The sequence below is a fragment of the Theropithecus gelada genome, chromosome 6 (assembly GCF_003255815.1).
Source record: "Theropithecus gelada isolate Dixy chromosome 6, Tgel_1.0, whole genome shotgun sequence".
NCBI lineage: Eukaryota > Metazoa > Chordata > Mammalia > Primates > Cercopithecidae > Theropithecus > Theropithecus gelada.
In genome coordinates, this window is record NC_037673.1 from 70,039,784 (window position 1) to 70,060,789 (window position 21,006).

A 21,006-nucleotide genomic window follows, 5' to 3' on the forward strand; every position below is an offset into this window, starting at 1 on the left:
TCACAACTATGCGCACACATGCCCTCTAAAACCCAATCTGGCCCCGTTTATACAGCTTAACTCATCTAAAGCAAGACACTGAAAATGTCTAGATGGACCTACACTGCCCCATAAACAGACACGTTTGGTCCTAGCCTTTCTATTAACTCTAGTAAGATTACACGTGCAAGTATCCCCACTCCGGTGAAATCATCCTCTAAATCGCTATGATCAAAAGGAGTAAGTATCAAGCACGCATTAATGCAGCTCAAAGCACTTTGCTCAGTCACATCCCCACGGGAAACAGCAGTGATAAACCTTTAGCAACAAACAAAAGTTTAAGCTATACTAACACTTAGGGTTGGTTAATTTCGTGCCAGCCACCGCAGCCATATGATTAACTGGAGCTAATAGAGACCGGCGTAAAGAGTGTTTTAGAATTACTCTCAATAAAGCTAAATTTCATCTCAATTGTAAAAAATCCTAGCTGATATAAAATAAACTACGAAAGTGGCTTTAATATCTCTGAACACACAATAGCTAAGATCCAAACTGGGATTAGATACCCCGCTATGCTTAGTCCTAAACTTCAGTAGTTAAATTAACAAAACTACTCGCCAGAATACTACAAGCAATAGCTTAAAACTCAAAGGACCTGGCGGTGCTTCACATCCCTCTAGAGGAGCCTATTCTATAACCGATAAACCCCAATCCACCTCACCACCTCTTGCTCAGCCTATATACCGCCATCTTCAGCAAACCCTAGTAAAGGCCACAAAGTAAGCACAAATACACACATAAAAAAGTTAGGTCAAGGTGTAGCCCATGAGATGGTAAGAAATGGGCTACATTTTCACCCCAGAAAATTTCACGATAGCCCTTATGAAATCTAAGGGCAAAAGGAGGATTTAACAGTAAATTAAGAGCAGAGTGCTTAATTGAATAAGGCCATAAAGCACGCACACACCGCCTGTCACCCTCCTCAAGTATATTTAAAGATTAACTTAACTAAATTCCCTTCATATTTATATAGAGGCGATAAGTAGTAACATGGTAAGTGTACTGGAAAGTGCACTTGGATGAATCAAGGTATAGCTTAACACAAAGCACCCGGCTTACACCCAGAAGATTTCAATATAATTTGATTACCTTGAGCCAATTCTAGCCCCAAACCTAACCAATATTATTATCAAAGAACCTCAACTAAATCATTTACCCAATCAAAAGTATAGGCGATAGAAATTTTACCCCAGTGCTATAGATAAAGTACCATAAAGGAAAGATGAAAAAATTAACCAAGCATAAAATAGCAAGGACATACCCCTATATCTTCTGCATAATGAATTAACTAGAAATAACTTCGCAAAGAGAACCAAACCCAAGACCCCCGAAACCAGACGAGCTACCCCAAAACAGCTAAAAGAGCACACCCATCTATGTAGCAAAATAGTGGGAAGATTTATGGGGAGCAGTGACAAGCCTACCGAACCTGGTGATAGCTGGTTGTCCAAGATAGAATCTTAGTTCAACTTTAAATTTATCTACAGAACCACTTAATCCCCTTGTAAATTTAACTGTTAGTCTAAAGAGGGACAGCTCTTTAGACACTAGGACAAAACCTTATATACAGAGTAAGAAAACCCAAGTTCCATAGTTGGCCTAAAAGCAGCCATCAATTAAGAAAGCATTCAAGCTCAACACCTGAACACCTAAAATCCCAACTACATCACTGAACTCCTCACATCACATTGGACCAATCTATTATTTTATAGAAGCAATAATGTTAGTATAAGTGACATGAATAATTTTCTCCACTTCACAAGCCTACATCAGACCAGAATACTTCACTGACAATTAACAGACTAATATTAATAAATAACTAATAACCATTACTACTCGTACTGTTAACCCAACACAGGCATGCTCTTAAGGAAAGGTTAAAAAAAAGTAAAAGGAACTCGGCAAATCTAACCCCGCCTGTTTACCAAAAACATCACCTCCAGCATTACCAGTATTAGAGGCACTGCCTGCCCAGTAACATATGTTTAACAGTCGTGATACCCTGACTGTGCAAAGGTAGCATAATCACTTGTTCCTTAAATAGGGACTTGCATGAATGGCACCATGGGGGTTTAACTGTCTCTTACTTTTAACCAGTGAAATTGACCTGCCCATGAAGAGGCGGACATAATATAATAAGACGAGAAGACCCTATGGAGCTTTAATTTATTAATGCAAACAAAACTATATAAACCCACAGGCTTTAAATTACTGCATCTGCATTAAAAATTTTGGTTGGGGTGACCTCGGAGCATAACCCAACCTCCAAACAACCTAGGCTAAGACTACACCAGTTAAAGCGAATTACTATGCACGATTGACCCAATAACTTAACCAACAGAACAAGTTACCCTAGGGATAACAGCGCAATCCTATTCTAGAGTCCATATCAGCAATAGGGTTTACGACCTCGATGTTGGATCAGGACATCCTAATGGTGCAGCCGCTATCAAAGGTTTGTCTGTTCAATGATTAAAGTCCTACATGATCTGAGTTCAGACTGGAACAATCCAGGTCAGTTTCTATCTATTTTATATGTCACCCAGTATGAAAGGATAAGAGAAATAGCGCCTACTTCACAAAGCGCCCTCTCCCTATAGATGATATATTCTCAATCTAATATAACATCACACACCTGCCCAAGAGCAGGGTTTGTTAAGATGGCAGAGCCCAGTAATTGCATAAAACTTAAAACTTTACAACCAGAGGTTCAACTCCTCTTCATAACAGCATGCCTGTAACCAACCTCCTACTTCTTATCATACCCATACTAGCTGCCATAGCATTTCTCACACTCATTGAATGAAAAATTCTAGGCTACATACAACTGCACAAAGGACTTAACATTGTAGGCCCCCATGGACTATTGCAACCCTTCGCTGACGCAATAAAACTCTTCACCAAAGAACCCTTAAAAGCCTCAACATCGACCGTCACCCTCTACATTACCACCCCAGCCTTAGCTCTCTCCATCGCCCTTCTCCTATGAGCACCCCTCCCCATACCCAACTCCCTAATTAACTTCAACCTAGGCCTTTTATTTATTCTAGCCATATCCAGCTTAGCCGTCTATTCTATTTTACAGTATTGAAAATTAGGACCTAAACCGAGCATTTGACATTGAATTCTATGACACGTTAAAGCATGTCACTGTGTTAAGTTAACAGTGCAAGACAGGTGGAATGATTATCTGTTAAGCCCATGGAATCTTCTTGGGAGCCCCTTCAATTTCTGCTGTCACATTCCACCAAGTTATGAATATGAACAATTCCTTGGATACTTTCTTATCCTGAACTCTCCTTGAAAGTGAGATGCTTTTAGAAACTACTTTTGATCACTCCCTTGTATCAACCAGAAAATGAACAAAAATTCTTAACACGAGTAGTCCCTCATGACTCTCATTTGCTTGCCTTGGGAAAACCTTCCCCACCTACCACAGGTATTTCCTCCTTTGTGTTCTCATCTTTATTAAAAGATGCCTCATAAAGTATTTGTGCCTCATAAAGTATTTGTGCCTCACCAGATGCACCCTGAGTTTCTTCAGGTAACAACTGTGTTATATCCATCTTGACAGATCTAGCACCTAAGAACAGGCATTAGGAAAGTACTTGATAAATGTTCAGTGGATGGATGCATGAGTGAGTGAATGAATGATTGAACATCCTGTGACCCAGGGCTCTAGGATTCCAGACAGGCACAATTTCAAATCTTCCAGTAAGCCATTTCACTCAAGCAAACTAATAACTGGAAATCACAGAATATCAGCTCTGGAAGGCCCCTGAAATATCACATTCGACACTTTTATTTCTGAAATGAGGAACTCAAGTTTGAAGAGAAGAGACTTACCCAAGGTGGCTTCTGCATTCCTCTCCACTTACCCCTCAACCACTCTTGGGTACAAGTGCTTCATTCTTCTAACCTTGAGCTCTAATGTAGTTTCCAAGGCTTTTTAAAATTGAAATTAATGACTGATCTGCAAAGAAGCCTGTTAGTGTTACCATTATCTAGGGACCTTAAGAAACACTCTGGCGGTGGAGAGAGGCAGAGACAATGAGATCATCATAGTGTCTGTAGTTATCAATAGGGATCTTAGTTCTTTCCCTCTGTGAAGACTCTCTGCACTGAATGGGGAATTTTAAAAGCCTGTGGTTTGCAATAAGATCCATCACTGCGGCTCAGTCAGCCCTATTGTTCATTGCTGCTCACTGCAAGTACAAAGTGGGACTCAGATAAACGTGGGTTGATATTGAATAAATATACATATACCATCAGCAACATACAATTAGCTCAGTCACAGATAGTGCAACTCATACCCAGCCGTGTGCTGCAGCCAAGAACTTGGCAAAATCTCACCCCTGAAAGTTATTAAGGTGTTGAATTCTTTACAAAGAGGCTTTATCGAAAAAGATTTCTGTACAAAGTATGATTCACCAGCTTACCAGAGAGGAAGCAACCGGACATCATATCAGTGGTCCTGCCTAGGCTTTTTGGTTATTGCTCTTCCTTTTAGAAAGCAAGGATTTGAGGTTTGAGAGCAGAATTGTTTTATTTTTTTTTCTTTTCTTTGAGACAGGGTCTCATTCTGTCACCCAGACTAGAATGTAGTGGTACAATTATTCAATCATTGTTCACTGTAACCTCAAACTCTTGGCCTCAAGTGATCCTCCCTGCTCAGCCTCCCAAGTAGCTGGGATTACAGTTGCATGCCACCAACCCAGGCCAATTTTTTAAATTTTTTATTTTGCATATTGACAAAGTCTGCTATGGTGCCCAGACTGGTCTCAAACTCATGGCCTCAAGTAATCCTCTCATCTCAGCCTCCCGAGTTGCTGGGATTACAAGTACAAGCCTCTGTGCCTTGCCTTTTTTCATTTTTGTATCTCCAGTGCCTCAAACATAGTAGGAGTTCAATACATGTTTTATAAAATAATAAGTCAACAAATAAAAGAATGAGTGTACTCATTAAGATTAGGTTTACTGGTACATCACTGAAAATCAAAATGAGAGGTTCAAACAAGATACAGTTTTCTCTCTTCTGCACAAAAGAGAGCTAAGAAATCCAAACTGATACAACGTCTCTGCAGTCACTAGGGATCCAGGCTTATTTTATCTTTGCACTGCCTCCTTATTTACTCAAGTTTGCCTCCAGATCAAGGAGGCTGCTAGCGCACCAGTCATTAAATCTAGAATGAGGGCAGAAAGAAGAAAAAGAAAAATGCACCCCACCTAGTTAAGTGAATCTCTTTTTTAAAAAACTTAAGAATTTTTAAGGCCGGGCACAGTAGCTCAGGCCTATAATCCCAGAACTTTGGGAGGCAGAGGCAGGCAGATGACGAGGTCAGGAGATCGAGACCGTCCTGGCTATGGTGAAACTCCATCTCTACTGAAAAAAAAAAAAACTACAAAAATTAGCCAGGTGTGGTGGCAGGCGCCTGTAGTCCCAGCTACTCAGGAGACTGAGGCTGGAGAATGGTGTGAACCCGGGAGGCGGAGCTTGCAGTGAGCTGAGATCACACCACTGCACTCCCGCCTGGGCAACAGAGCGAGACTCCATCTCAAAAAAAACAAATTTTTTTAAAATCTCTTGTTGTTGTTGTTTTTATTATGGTAAAATATACATAATAGAATTTATATGTGAACTATTTTTAGATGTACAGTTCAGTGGCATTAAGCACATGTCCATTATTGTGTAGCCACCATCATCATCCATCTCTAGAACTTTTTTATCATACCAAACTAAAATCCTGTACCCAATAAACACTAATTCCCTATGCCCCTCTGTATTAGTCTATTAGTCTATTCTCACATTGCTAATAAAGACATACCCAAGACTGGGTAATTTATAAAGGGAAGAAGTTTAGTGGACTTACAGTTACACATTGCTGGGGAGGCCTCACAATCATGGTGGAAGGTCCAGCAAAGGCACATCTTACGTGGTGGCAGGCAGGAAATTTGTGTAGGGGAACTTCCCTTTATAAAACCATCAGATATCATGAGACTTACTCACTATCACACAAGAACAGCACAGGAAAGACCCACTCCCAGGATTCAATTACCTCCCACCGGGTCCCTCCCATGACACATGAGAATTATCTGAGCTACAATTCAAGAGGAGATTTGGGTGGGGACGTGGCCAAACCGTATCACCCTCTCCCCCAGTCCCTGGCAACCATCATTCTAACTTCTGTCTGTAAACTTGAATACTCTAGGTACCGCAGACAAGCAGCACGATACAATATCTGTCCTTCTGTGGCTGGCATATTTTACTTTGGTGTGAGGACCTCAAGGTTCATCCATGTTGTTGCACATGTCAGAATTTTCTTCCTTTTTAGAACTAGACAATATTAGGTTGCCTATAGATACCATATTTTGTTTATCCATTCATCTGTCATGGATTTGGACCTTTTGTCTATTGTGAATAATACCGCTATCGCCATTGGCGTAGATTTCTTTTAAAGAGCTTAATAGAAAGTCCTGCCTTCTCCTTTAATTGGCCACCCCTAACTACAAGAGAATGTAGGGTAAGCAGTATCTTACCTGGACACATTTGCAATCCCAAATGATATAGTCCACAAATAAAAAAGAGAGATAGAGGGCACATTGTATAGGGAACCAGCAGACTATGCCACTCTGCTAAAGAGTATGAGTCTCATCAAAGTATCTATGGATTCTTAAGAAATTCCCAATGCGCTCCCATGCCTGAACTTTCCTCCGAGACAGTTTGTCTGTGGGCAAAAGGATTATATCTCCAGAAAGCCTTTTCCCTTAAAAAACTGGCATGTTCATGCCTGAATAAGCAATTCTGCTGTATGTTTTAGGAGCATTTTCACATATCTGTTCTCTCATCTGAAGACCTACATTGGCAATGCCCTGTTTAACATCCCCTCTTGAAAATCCACTGGCATTTTTACTCAACAGATCAGAAAAAATAATTTTCTTCCCCATGCTCCTCACCTCCCAACCGGTTCTTCCCTCTGACTTCTTTATTTCAAGTCAAATAGATTCTCTTCCTATAACCATAAAGAGTCTTTAATATAATAGTTTATATTGTGAAGCTCCAAAAGAAAGATTTAGATTAGAACACTCTTCAAACATATTTGTCCAAGGAACCCTTTTCCCATTTATGAATCAACTCACGGGACAAGTGTGCTGAGCAACACATTATGGGGAAACAGCCAACAAGCCTGGAAATGCAAAATCATCTTCAAGTTCTTACCTTTAGTGATTTCCAAGTCACCTCAGTTCTGCCACCACAAAGTCTCTCTCACCTCTCCATTCCCTCCCTTCTCTGCCTTCCATTTCGACAGCCACCATTCCATCTTTCTCAGTATGACTTCCACCCCTGAGCTAGGGTTTTTGCTTCATTTATCCATTCCACAAACCATACACCAGCTACTGTGTTGGGCACGAGGGATGCAATGGTGAACAAAGCAGTGGTCCCTGTCCTTGTGCTGCACACTGACTACACTCCAACGAGCATGGAGAGACAGATATCTAGTCACCCCACAGTAAGTGTCAAATGACAGGTGTGATCACTGCTGCAGAGGAGAGGAGCAGGGTGCTATGTGGCTCTCTGGGATGGTCCCTGGGGAGTGATGTTTGAGCTGAGAGCTGAGGGATGCCTAGAAATTAATTAGGCAGATGGGAGGGAAGAGTTCACCAGGCAGAGGGGAACCTCATGGAAAGCGGAGTTGTGGCACAGGCAACCTGGTGAGGAGGGCTGAAAGATGGCCCAGAAGCTGCAGAACACAGAGGAAGGCTGAAGTGGAGATAAACGAAAGGGGCCAAAAGAGTGAGAGGGGTCTTGAAAGCAGCCTTGGTAAGAATTTTAATCTTTAGTCTCTAAGCCTGGGAGTGACTTATCACCATTTCCATTTTGAAAAGGTGGCTTTGTCCACTATACAGAGGACATGGGACTGTAGACAGGGAAGGACGGATGCACAGAGACCACATGCAGGTCATTGCAAGCCTCCAAGTCCGTGATGATGGTGACTTGGGCCAGAGAAGGTTATGGCTATGGAGAAACATGGACAGATCTTAGTGGCATCTAAGAGATAAAACCAACAGGACATTGGATCAGATTGGATTAGGTCATCTGTGGACAGGCTTCATTGTCACTAAGAGATTTTAAATTCCTTGAACACAAAAATCTGTATCTTGCTTATTTCTTGGTTTATCACACTGAATTGCAAACCTCATGTTTAGTAGGAGAAGGCTGCTAAATGTGTTGAAGTGATTACTCGCATTGAATATCCAACCTACAGAGAGCAAAGGTCTAGGAAATCTAACCCAAATAGGTACATTTTGAGGTAAAAAAGAAAAGGGACACATCCCGTCCCGCCAGACAGTCCCTGAGGAGGGCCAGCTGAGTTGGCTACCACAGAGGAGCATGTCTGGGCCTATCATGGGGACACAAAAGGCAACGTTATCTCCCCGCTGCTCTACCTGATAGCACAGACATGGAACCACTCTGTGTCAGGAATGTGATAATGATCATGTTCCTAATGCATTAGGGAGACAGACAAAGCCCTACTGCAGCACACAGCCGCAACTATAGAAGAAGAATCGAAGGCCTTTCTTCAAATTTACATTCTGCAACACAGAGCAATTGCTGGGCCATTTCAATTCACGTGGCAATTATTGCTCTTAGATGTCGGTTGTACCTAAAAATTGGAAAAAATAAACGAACCCACAAACAGTAGTCTAAAGAGCTTTTGAATTAATTGCTATAGTTCCACACTCAATGTGGACACCAAATAATGGTCAGCATGATCCACCTCTCTTGTGAAGACTGGAAGTAAAGAAACATTTTGTCCCAGCCACAATCAGTTGATTTGTTATCTCTGCCCAAGATGCTAAAGAAAGTTCTACGCCCAGGGTTCAATCCTTGCCATTTTCTTCTGTGCTGAAGTGATGCTACGTCAGAAACAAAGGCCTCCTTGTCCTCACTTGTCTCTTTTTTAACTCTAAGAAACATTAGTGTTCTCCCCAAATCTTGGTCACTGACCCCACACCATCATTACAGCCCAATCTGAAAACTGTCTAGAGTTCAATGGCTGGCACCCAAGGGATACACTTAGAAATAGAAAAAGATTGTCTTTGAAACACCACAATGCCGTCAAAGGCTGTGCTGCTTTGTAACTGATGAGACAGCACAGGAACAGGGATGGAATGGGGGAATTGTGAAATCGTAACTGGTCATGGCATAAGAGGAGGAAAAGGCAATGCCTGAGGGGAATTACTGCTGCTAAGTCAGGACATTTTTCTTTTCCTTTGCTCTGCATTTTCATTAGTTGCTGTCTGGATCTGAAAAGGTCATAGGCCTAATTATACCTATGGATGCTACATAATAGCAGCATTGACATGGTGCCCAATGACCCATCAGGGTGCCCCTCCCCACCAGCCTGGAAGTTCCCAAACCAATTAAGTCAAAAAATCCATGAAATGTGGATGATATTAAGGAACTATTGTTGGAATTTTTTAAGCGTGATAATGATACTGTGGGCATGTTCAAAAAGGAGAGAAAGAAAGTCATAGCTCTTAGAGACACACAGTAAAGTATTTACAGATTAAATAATATGATGTCTGGGATGTGCATCAAGATAATCCTGTTAGGGGTGGGGAGCGAGGGGCGGAGAGTGAGTGAAGCGCTGTCTGCTCATGTGAATCACTGCTGACTCTGAAGGATGAGGAGATGGGGTCAGTATACTGTGCTCTACTTGTGTATGTGTTTGAAATATTCCAGGATTAAAGGTTTTAAAATACCCTAGGCATTTTCTTCTTTTTTTCAGAGACCCCTAAGAAAGCCAGGCTTTGACACCCAGAAATCCCCTTTCTTGAGACCAGGAAACCAATATAAATGTGTTTGTGTTACTGCATGATCTTTGTGTTTCTCAGCCCTTCAGTGTTGCACTCTTTGCCCTCAAAGGAGGGAGGGAAAGCTAGAAATGAGGTGGAGACCCACTCTCACTCCATAAAAATATGAGACACGTTAACATTTTTTTCCTCACTTCTAATCGCATGTGCCCCACGGCCTGCCAGATGTTAGCCAACTGATTCGTTTCAGGGGAATTTTTGAAATTCTACTACTGTCCTCATCAGACACAAGGCGCTGTGGGTAATACACTCTAAACAGGAACAATGCTGTTATCTGGTTCTAAATTCCATGTTCACAATAGCTTCCCCTCAGAAGCTATATCCACAGTCTCCCTAGAAAACCTCCCCTGTTTGGATTTTAAGGATTTCTTGGCCCAGAAATCCAGCTCTTGAAGTTCCTCTCGGGTGGCTCGCTTCTCAGCCCTCTTCGTCTCCTTTCGCAGCAAGAGACTGATCGGTCTTCTGGAATTTCCCTCCCACCCTTCTGGCTTCTCCTTCTCCTGCAGAGCGGCGCAGGACAACCTCCTTCAGAGATCCTGCTACTGCCACTATTCCCACAGGACACACTGCCTCTGTCTGCCCAGGCATTCTCCTCACCCAAATCAAGCAAGAGCAAAAAGTATTGGTGCCTTCTGTGTAACCAAAGCTCTCCTATGTCCTGAAAGAAGGAAAGGAAGAGAATGGGAGGGAGAAATATAGAGAGAAAGAGATGAAGGGGGCGGGAAGAGGAAGAGCAGAAAGAGGAGAAGGAGGAAGAAAGAGAAGGAAGAGAAAAAGAAAGCAAAATGACTTCGTAATAACCATCTTCCTTGTCTGCAGGACATGAGATTACTTTTTTCCGGAAAATCTCTTCCTCAGGTTGGCCAATACAGAAACTTCAAGAGAGAAAGAACTAAGCCTGATTTTTAAGATTTGTTTCTTCTTTTTCTCTTTTCATCTTCAGTCACCTTAGGTTCAGAGGCTATTTCTGTAAGCTGCATCAGCTGGACCTGGACCATATGGTGGAGGCACCATCTACACTCGATGATTCAATTGACCCGGTGGATGACTAGATCGTTTTAAAAGCCTTTTGTGTTCTCGCAGGTCATTTGTCTATATCAGATGCAAAAGGAAGCACTACAGCCACCTCAGATCGCCCTGGAATGCTCTCTCAAATGGGCCGGACTCCGTGCTTTGTCAAGGAAAATTGAACATTACCTGGTAAATTTCTTCCTAAACCATGGGCCCAGATGTCTGCTTGACAAATGTCCCTTATGCTTGTTTCAATTTAAAGAGTGTGGTTAAAAGTCTTTGGCGTGATTTACTTTTAGTTTGGCATATTGGTGGAGTAGAGGGAAGGGGGCAGAAATTATATGGCAATTTAAAACATAACAGATTTTGCTTGGCACTCCTTAGTGGGAATGTGAAATCAAATACAGTAGCAAAGTCATCTGTCAAGGGCAACTTGCTCTGAGGTCCAAGAGAACCTCCTTAAAAATCTATAAGTCATTGAGGTAAGAAATAAATGACATTTTCATTCCTTCCATTCCTCATGTCTTGGGGATATAAGATGCAGGGAATGAGATCTTAACTTGTAAATCATGGTGACCTGCTGTTAAATCTAAGACAAGGCACCTAAGTTAGCCTGCGTGTTCAGCTTGGTTCATTTCTAGTTTTCTCTCTCCCCACTCTCTCTCACCTCCCAGACTTCTCAACCCCTTTAGGCTTGTTATACACCTTCATTTATCTTGGTAAGGAAGACATAATGGAAAATTGTTAAGGTTTGAAGGAATTGCAAAGAAACAGTCATCTGAAAGATTAAACATAGTCATGCCTTCTTTCTTGAACTTGCGATAAAACTTATGACAAATGAGGGTGGGGCGAGGCAGAAGGAATTGAATTAAACCAGCAAGTTTTTCTCAGACTGAAAAAAATACGTTTTTTGTTTTTCAATTTTTTGATCTTTTTTTTGGTGAATGTGATTCAACAATGGCATCTGCTTGAAAGCTCTTTAATAACCTGATGGTACAACTAAGAAGATAAATTCCAGGCTGTTTATGTCCTTGCACCTAAATGAAGTCAGGTTGTATAGGTTTACCTAGAGTACAATGGAAAATAAATTTGCTTTGTTTTATACAACATCATCACAAATGCGGCCTTGAGTCCTACTTAGAGTAGTGTTTGTATGTGTACATGTGTATATATGTGTGCACAAAGGTGTGTGAGAGTGTGTATGTGGAGGGGCACATGTGTGTGTGTATTTGTGTATATGTTTGTATTGTGAATGTGTGTGCCTATATGTGTGTGCACATGTGAGTGTGTGTGCATGTGTACATATGTGTGTATGTGTGTTGGAGGGGTGTCACGGGAATGTAAGGAGAGGATTAAGAGGTTGTGTCACTCTGACCAGAGCCCTGGCCTTTTCCAATAATGTGTAGCTGGAGCCCTTCTGCTGGGACTTCAAAGCTCCCATGGAGACCTGGAGCGTGTGCCCCCAGGGGCTGCCAGCGTGGGTCTCTGCTCCACTCAGTCTTGGGCACAGTCAAGAGCAGAATCCAGGAGGGGCTAGGGCTGGGAGGAGTAATTATCTCTTCCTGCAGTGTCGAAGAGCACACTGCTTTTCCATCTCCCCGGGAGCACGAGAAGGCACTGGCTGACTCCATCTTTTTGCAGAAAACCTCTTTTTGCAAAAGGAAAAAAAAAAATGTTATTTTAGTCAAGAAACTGACACTTTGATTTGAATTGGTTCTGGCAGGAAACTGGCAGGAAAGTCAGTTTTTACAAATGAGCAGTGGATGCTGTGGCCCTTAAAATGGCCTACAGCTATCAGTCATCCCCAGCCCCCACATCTAAAGGTGGCATCCCCATGAGCAGAAATTTTATTTTTACATGTGATTACTCAGGTTCTCTGAGAATAGTAAGAGAGCAAAGGGAGTCAAAATAGTGGGTGGAAAGAAATGGAAGTCAATTAAAATACACACGAAACTGAAGCACAAGCTGGTAAATGAATGCAGAGTCACTCTCCAAGTCTGGTCTATAGAATGAGAGTGGCCAACAGCTCCCAGGGAAACAGAGCAGCCCCCAGACCAATCGACAGCAGGTTCTCTTCAAGACCAGGAAGACTCTGGCTACCAGTCGTCCTACGTCTCAGGTCAAGGGGAGAAGTGTGTTCCTCTACACCCCTTTCTTCTTTCTCTCCTTGCTCTGAATGCTGTCTATGTCGTTTTCACTGAAATCACAGGAGATTGGCCAGCAATCCAAAATTCTAGTGTATTACTTTAGGAATAAACATAATGGCCAAAATGACCAAACTTCTCACGTTAACCTCATAGAGCCTTCTGTTCCCAGTAGGAAAATCAAAATAATAGCAGGAGGCCAGGCACAGTAGTTCATGCCTGTAATCCCAGCAATCTGGGAGATCAAGACAGGCGGATCACTTGAGACCAGGAGTTCGAGACCAGCCTGGCCAACATGGCAAAACCACATCTCTACTAATAATACACAAATTAGCCAAGTGTGTTGGCATGCACCTGGAGGCCTGCACCTCCCAGCTACTTGGGAGGTTGAGGCATGAGAATCCTTGAACCCAGGAGGTGGAAGTTGCAGTGAGCTGAGATCATTGAGATCGTGCCACTGCATTCCAGCCTGGGCAACAGAGTGAGACTCTGTCTCAAAAACAACAACAACAAAAGAATAATAATAGCAGAAGCTTGCTTAATGAATAAAATTGTTGCTAAGAGGGTTGGACTTGAGGTATATTTTTATCAAGGTATTACAGCTTGGGAAATCATCTTTCTCCTCTAAAGGAATTCATCTGCTACTTGGACCAGAATCGGTTTGTCCTTCCCTTGAGTTTACAGCCTGGAGAACTTTAGGTACACCCCAGTTCATCCTGCTGAGAAAGAAGTCAGGAATTTGGGGTACACGAACAATCTATGCAGAAAAACTTTCAGCCACATGCAGTGGCTCACGCCTGTAATCCCAGCACTTTGGGAGACCAAGGAGGGTGGATCACTTGAGGTCAGGAGTTCAAGACCAGCCTGGCCAACATGGTGAAACCCCGTCTCTACTAAAAATACACAAATTAGCCAGGCGTGGTGGCACGCACCTGTTCTCCCAGCTACTCAGGAGGTTGAGGCAGGAGAATCACTTGAACCTGGGAGAAGGAGGTTGCAGTGAGCTGAGATTGAGCCATTGCACTCTAGCCTGAGCAACAAGAGCAAAACTCCGTCTCAAAAGAGAAGAGAAAAAACTTTCTCTCTCAGAACACCAAATGAGAATAGACAACTCTCAAAAGAAGATATACAAATGGCCAACAAACATATGAAAAAATGCTCAACACTAATGATCAGGGAAATGCAAATCAAAACCACAATGTGATATCACCTCACTCCTTCAAGAATGGCCATAATCAAAAAATCAAAAAATAAGAGATGTTTAGTGGGGATGTGGTGAAAAGGGAACACTTTTACACTGCTGGTGGGAATGTAAATTAGTACAACCACTAGGGAAAACAGTGTGGAGATTCCTTAAAGAACTAAAAGTAGAACTACCATTTGATCCAGCAATCCCACTACTGGGTATCCATCCAGAGGAAAAGAAATCACTATACAAAAAAGATACTTGCACACACATATTTATAGCAGCACAATTTGAAATCGCAAAAATTTGGAACCAGCCCAAATGCCCATCAATCAAATGAATAGAAAAATTGTGGTATATTTAAACCACGGAATGCTCCTCAGCCATAAAAAGGAATGAAATAATGGCATTCGCAACGACCTGGATGCAATAAGAGACCATTATTCTAAGTGAAGTAACTCAGGAATGGAAAACCAGACATCGTATGTCCTCACTCATAAGTGGGAGCAAAGCTATGATGATGCAAAGGCATTAGCATGACACAATAGACTCTGGGGACTCAGGGGAATGGGTGGGAGAAGGGTAAGGGATAAAAGACTACAAATTGCGTAGAGTATATACTGCTTGGGTGATGGGTGCACCAAAATCTCAGAAATCACCACTAAAGAACTTATTCATGTAACCAAACACCACCTGTTCCCCAAAAACCTATGGAAATAAAAAATTTAAATTAGAAAATTTAAAAAGAACACCATGAGGCAGGAGTGTAGAGAATTATAAACACAATAATGGTTAAGAGTTTATGCTCTGGATACAAAGCCTGACTCTACCACTCACCAGCCATGTGACCTTGATCTGGTTCTGCATCCTGTCTGAGCACAAGTTTCTTTGCCTATAAAATGGGATAATAAGGTTGCTGGGAGGATGAAATGAGCTATGAAGCAATAATACACAGTGCCTGGTCCATGGTATATGTTCAATGCATGTGAGCTAGTATAATAATAATTATTATTATTATTATTTTGAGATGGAGTTTCCCTCTTGTTGTCCAGGCTGGAGTGCAATGGCACGATCTTGGCTCACTGCAACCTTCACCTTCTGAGCTCAAGCGATTCTCCAGCCTCAGCCTCCCGAGTAGCTGGCATTATAGGCATGTGCCATCACACCCAGATAATTTTCTATTTTTAGTAGAGACAGGGTTTTACCATGTTGGTCAGGCCGGTCTCGAACTCCTGACCTTAGGTGATATGCCTGCCTCAGCCCCGCAAAGTGCTGGGATTACAGGCATGAGCCACCATGCCTGACCATAATTATATTTATCATCAGCTGTCTTGATTTTGCCATTTTCACCTTATACACTCTCAACCTTGCTTTCGATTTATCTATTATGCAAGTAGATAACTACATAATTATAATTGCAAATAGATAATTGTATATTTTCTTGCCTTGGATTTATCTATTACGCTTTCTACTTAGAAATATGGGTTTCACTGACCCGCTATATTGTCAGAAATGTTCTTATCAAAGGTGAACATAATTTAAATATTCCATTGGAAAGGAGAGAAAGGACTCACCTTAGCATTGCATTCCTTTTTTCTCAAAGAGGAAGTCTGTGACCACAGTGACCACTTGGCTGGTACCAGGAGACTTAGGTGCCTCACTCTGGGGCACGGAGACCACAAAACCACCCCTGGGGCATGGAGACCACAAAACCCTGTCCTCCGAGTAGGGCCTTCATTCCACCCAGAAGCCAGGCCTTTCATCACCCAGTCCGCATTAGCTCCTGAGAAGATTATATACATGGCCTACCTCCCCCATTGCCTCATCCTCAGCCACCTCTGCCAACTCATAATGGGGAGAACAAAACATTCTCTGGCTTTCTCCAAGGCCAGGGTAATTTTATGCAAAGCAGCTTTCTTTCCAAAGGACTGTTCATTTGGGTGTCTCTGTGCATTGTTCAGTGTCCAAGGCCCTGTAACCCATGTGCTCCTGGGACAGAATTATTTTGAGTAATAGCATATTCGTCAACTATAGATGAGGACAGGTATAGCCTCCAAAGGGGACTCAGGAGGAAATGATTATGAAAATAGAAATAGAAACCAAAATATCTTTTATCACAAACAAAATAGATACACCGTAATCAACATGTAACTTACTACTACCTTTCCCTTCGTTCTAGAAAACAAAAATCTTCATACCCTTCTACCCAAAATTTCCACTTATAAATTTGGCCTGTGTAAATATATTCATTGTAGTATTGTTTCTAATAAAAAAAATTAGAAGAAGTCTATGAAACCATAATAAATTGTACTCCTATATTTTAGAATACCAGCTAGTAGTTTTAAAAAATGATATAGATCCTCAGGTAGAAACTTGGAAAGATCTCCCAAACATATTCAGGGAATAAAGAGCAAGTTGAAAAGCAAACATAACCCCATGTATGCTAAAATATATACACACATACCCAAAACAAAAACAAAATATACTTTTTTATATGCACATATACACATATAAATGTAAATAGATAGAGAAAAGAGGGGAGGCTGGGCACGGTGGCTCACACCTGTAATCCCAGCACTTTGGGAGGCCAAGGTGGGTGGATCACTGAGGTCAGGAGTTCGAGACCAGCCTTGTCAACACGGTGAAACCCCATCTCTACTAAAAATACAAAAATTAACTGGGCGTCGTGGTGGGCGCCTGTAATCTCAGCTACTCTGGAGGCTGAGGCAGGAGAATCGCTTGAACCCAGGAGGTAGAGGTTGCAGTGGGCTGAGATCACCCCATTGCACTCCAGCCTGGGTGACGGAGCATGACTCTGTCTCAAAAAAAAAAAAAAAAAAGAGGGGAAAGTGGGTCAGAGTCACTGGAGAGAGAAGAATGGGACAATTTGGCAAGAAAGCTTTGATTTTCAGTATTATTTTATTTATTTATTTATTTTATTATGCTTTAAGTTCTAGGATACATGTGCACAATATGCAGGTTTGTTACATACGTACACATGTGCCATGTTGGTGTACTGCACCCATTAACACATCATTTACATTAGGTATATCTCCTAATGCTATCCCTCCCCACCCCACCTCACCCCACCCCACCACAGGCCCTGGTGTGTGATGTTCCCCACCCTGTGTCCAAGTCTTCTCATTGTTCAATTCCCAACTATGAGTGAGAACACGCGGTGTTTGGTTTTCTGTCCTTGCAATAGTTTACTCAGAATGATTATTTCCATCTTCATCCATTTCCCTACAAAGGACATGAACTCATCCTTTTTTATGGCTGCATAGTATTCCATGGTGTATATGTGCCACATTTTCTTAATCCAGTCTATCATTGATGGACATTTGGGTCAGTTCCAAGTCTTTGCTATTGTGAATAGTGCTGCAATAAACATACATGTGCATGTGTCTTTATAGCAGCATGATTTACAATCCTTTGGGTATATACCCAATAATGGGATTGCTGGGTCAAACAGTATTTCTACTTCTAGATCCTTGAGGAATCGCCACACTGTCTTCCACAATGGTTGAACTAGTTTACAGTCCCACCAACATTGTAAAAGTGTTCCTATTTCTTCACATCCTCTCCAGCACCTGTTGTTTCCTGACTTTTTAATGATCACCATTCTAACTGGTGTGCAATGGTATCTCATTGTGGTTTTGATTTGCATTTCTCTGATGGCCAGTGATGACGAGCATTTTTTCATGTGTCTGTTGGCTGCATAAATGTCTTCTTTTGAGAACTGTCTGTTCATATCCTTCACCCACTTTTCGATGGGGTTGTTTGATTTTTTTCTTGTAAATTTGTTTAAGTTTTTTGTAGGTTCTGGATATTAGCCCTTTGTCAGATGGGTAGATTGCAAAAATTTTCTCCCATTCTGTAGATTGCCTGTTCATTCTGATGATAGTTTGTTTTGCTGTGCAGAAGCTCCTTAGTTTAATTAGATCCCATTGTCTATTTTGGCTTTTGTTGTCATTGCCCTTGGTATTTGCCCATGCCTATGTCATGAATGGTGTTGCCTGGGTTTTCTTCTAGGGTTTTTATGGTTTTAGGTCTTATGTTTAACTCTTTAATCCATCTGGAATTAATTTTTGTATAAGGTGTAAGGAAGGGATCCAGTTTCAACTTTCTACATGTGGCTAGCCAGTTTTCCCAGCACCATTTATTAAATAGGGAATCCTTTCCCCATTTCTTGTTATTGTCAGGTTTGTCAAAGATCAGATGGTTATAGATGTGTGGTATTATTTCTGAGGGCTCTGTTCTGTTCCATTGGTCTATATCTCTGTTTTGGTACCAGTACCATGCTGTTTTGGATAAGCTTTTTGATGTGCTGCTGGATTCGGTTTGCCAGTATTTTATTGAGGATTTTTGCATCAATGTTAATCAGGGATATTGGTCTAAAATTCTCTTTTTTTGTTGTGTCTCTGCCAGGCTTTGGTATCAGGATGATGCTGGCCTCATAAAATGAGTTAGGGAGGAGTCCCTCTTTTTTTATTGATTGGAATAGTTTCAGAAGGAATGGTACCAGCTTCTCTTTGTACCTCTGGTAGAATTCAGCTGTGAATCCATCTGGTCCTGGACTTTTTTTGGTTGGTAGGCTATTAATTATTGCCTGAATTTCAGAGTCTGTTATTGGTCTATTCAGGGATTCAGCTTCTTCCTGCTTTAGTCTTGGGATGGTGTATGTGTCCAGGAATTTATCCATTTCTTCTAGATTTTCTGGTTTATTTGCATAGCGGTGTTTGTAGTATTCTCTGATGGTAGTTTGTATTACTGTGGGATCAGTGATGATATCCCCTTTATCATTTTTTATTGCACCTATTTGATTATTCTGTCTTTCTTCTTTATTAGTCTTGCTAGTGGTCTATCAATTTTATTGATCTTTTCAAAAAAACCAGCTCCTGGATTCACTGATTTTTTTGAAGGGTTTTTTGTGTCTCTATCTCCTTCATTTCTGCTCTGATCTTAGTTATTTCTTGCCTTCTGCTGGCTTTTGAATATGTTTGCTCTTGCTTCTCTAGTTCTTTTAATTGTGATGTCAGGGTGTCAATTTTAGATCTTTCCTGCTTTCTCTTGTGGGCATTTAGTGCTATAAATTTCCCTCTACACACTGCTTTAAATGTGTCCCAGAGATTCTGGTATGTTGTATCTTTGTTCCCATTGGTTTCAAAGAACATCTTTATTTCTGCCTTCATTCTGTTATGTACCCAGTAGTCATTCAGGAGCAGGTTGTTCAGTTTCCATGTAGTTGAGTGGTTTTGATTGAGTTTCTTAATCCTGAGTTCTAGTTTGATTGCACTGTGGTCTGAGAGACAGTTTGTTATAATTTCTGTTGTTTTACATTTGCTGAGGAGTGCTTTACTTACAACTATGTGGTCAAATTTGGAATGTGATGCTGAGAAGAATGTATATTCTGTTGATTTGGGGTGAAGAGTTCTGTAGATTTCTATTAGGTCCACTGGGTTCTGAGCTGAGTTCAATTCCTGGATATCCTGGTTAACTTTCTGTCTCATTGATCTGTCTAATGTTGATAGTGGGGTGTTAAAGTCTCCTGTTATTATTGTGTGGGAGTCTAAGTCTCTTTGTATGTCTCTAAAGACTTGCTGTATGAATCTAAGTGCTCCTGTATTGGGTACATGTATATTTAGGATAGTTAGCTCTTCTTGTTGAATTGATCCCTTTACCACTATGTAATGCTCTTCTTTGTCTCTTTTGATCTTTGTTGGCTTAAAGTCTGTTTTATCAGAGACTAGGATTGCAATGCCTGCTTTTTCTTTGTTTTCCATTTGCTTGGTAGATCTTCCTCCATCCCTTGATTTTCAGCCTATGTGTGTCTCTGCCCGTAAGATGGGTCTCCTGAATACAGCACACTGGTGGTTCTTGACTCTTTTTCCAATTTGCCAGTCTGTGTCTTTTAATTGGAGCATTTAGCCCATTTACATTTAAGGTTAATATTGTTATGTATGAATTTGATCCTGTCATTATGATGTTAGCTGGTTATTTCGCTCGTTAGTTGATGCAGTTTCTTCCTAGCATCAATGGTCTTTCCAATTTAGCATGTTTTTGCAGTGGCTGGTACTGGTTGTTCCTTTCCATGTTTAGTGCTTCCTTCAGGAGCTTTTCAGTGTTATTTTAATATTTTACAACAAAAATGTGTGGATTATTGACATATTTAAATATAGATTTATTTGTAAAGAGTTCTTAGGAAATTTAATGAAATAGTATAACCTAAATTAGATGAAAATAATATATCTAACTGCAATGTCATTTTACCACAGGAGAGTTCTTTTGTCATTTACCAGTCATTTCAACAACAGAAGCAACCATTTTGTTTGGCATAGAAGAAAAGCCTGAGGCAAAGATTTAAGGGAATCAGAGGACTACATATTTTAATGAAATGAGGTTTAACAGTCTGGTCAAATTAACAATAGCCCGTCACTTGTTGAGAGCCACAAATCATTTACTAAATATGAACCTACCTACCATGCAGGCAAAAATTAATTTGCCAAGCCCAGCAGTGATTCAACCAAAATCACTGCTCTCCTGCTAATAATGCCTTTACTAAATAATTTTCTGTTTCTCTTATGTTTATAAAGTAGAAGCAAAGAACTGAAGTCACATCTCACACAGCAGGGTAGCCAACATGCATTAGGGAAGATGAATGATTTACATAAGATTTACATAAACTCTGAACTCTTCATTCAGTATCTTGGTGTGGAATAAAATAAATGTATGATTGATGCTATAAACATG

General features: G+C 41.1%; 1 protein-coding gene across 1 annotated transcript; it reads left to right on the forward strand.

Annotated features, from left to right (window-relative positions):
- The first annotated feature begins 285 nt into the window (after positions 1–285).
- Positions 286–2,698, forward strand: MTRNR2L1 (MT-RNR2 like 1). Its single transcript, XM_025386835.1, has one exon. It carries the CDS (start codon positions 2,096–2,098, stop codon positions 2,168–2,170), a length of 75 nt encoding a protein of 24 aa, XP_025242620.1. The 5' UTR covers positions 286–2,095; the 3' UTR covers positions 2,171–2,698.
- Positions 2,699–21,006: the final 18,308 nt, after the last annotated feature.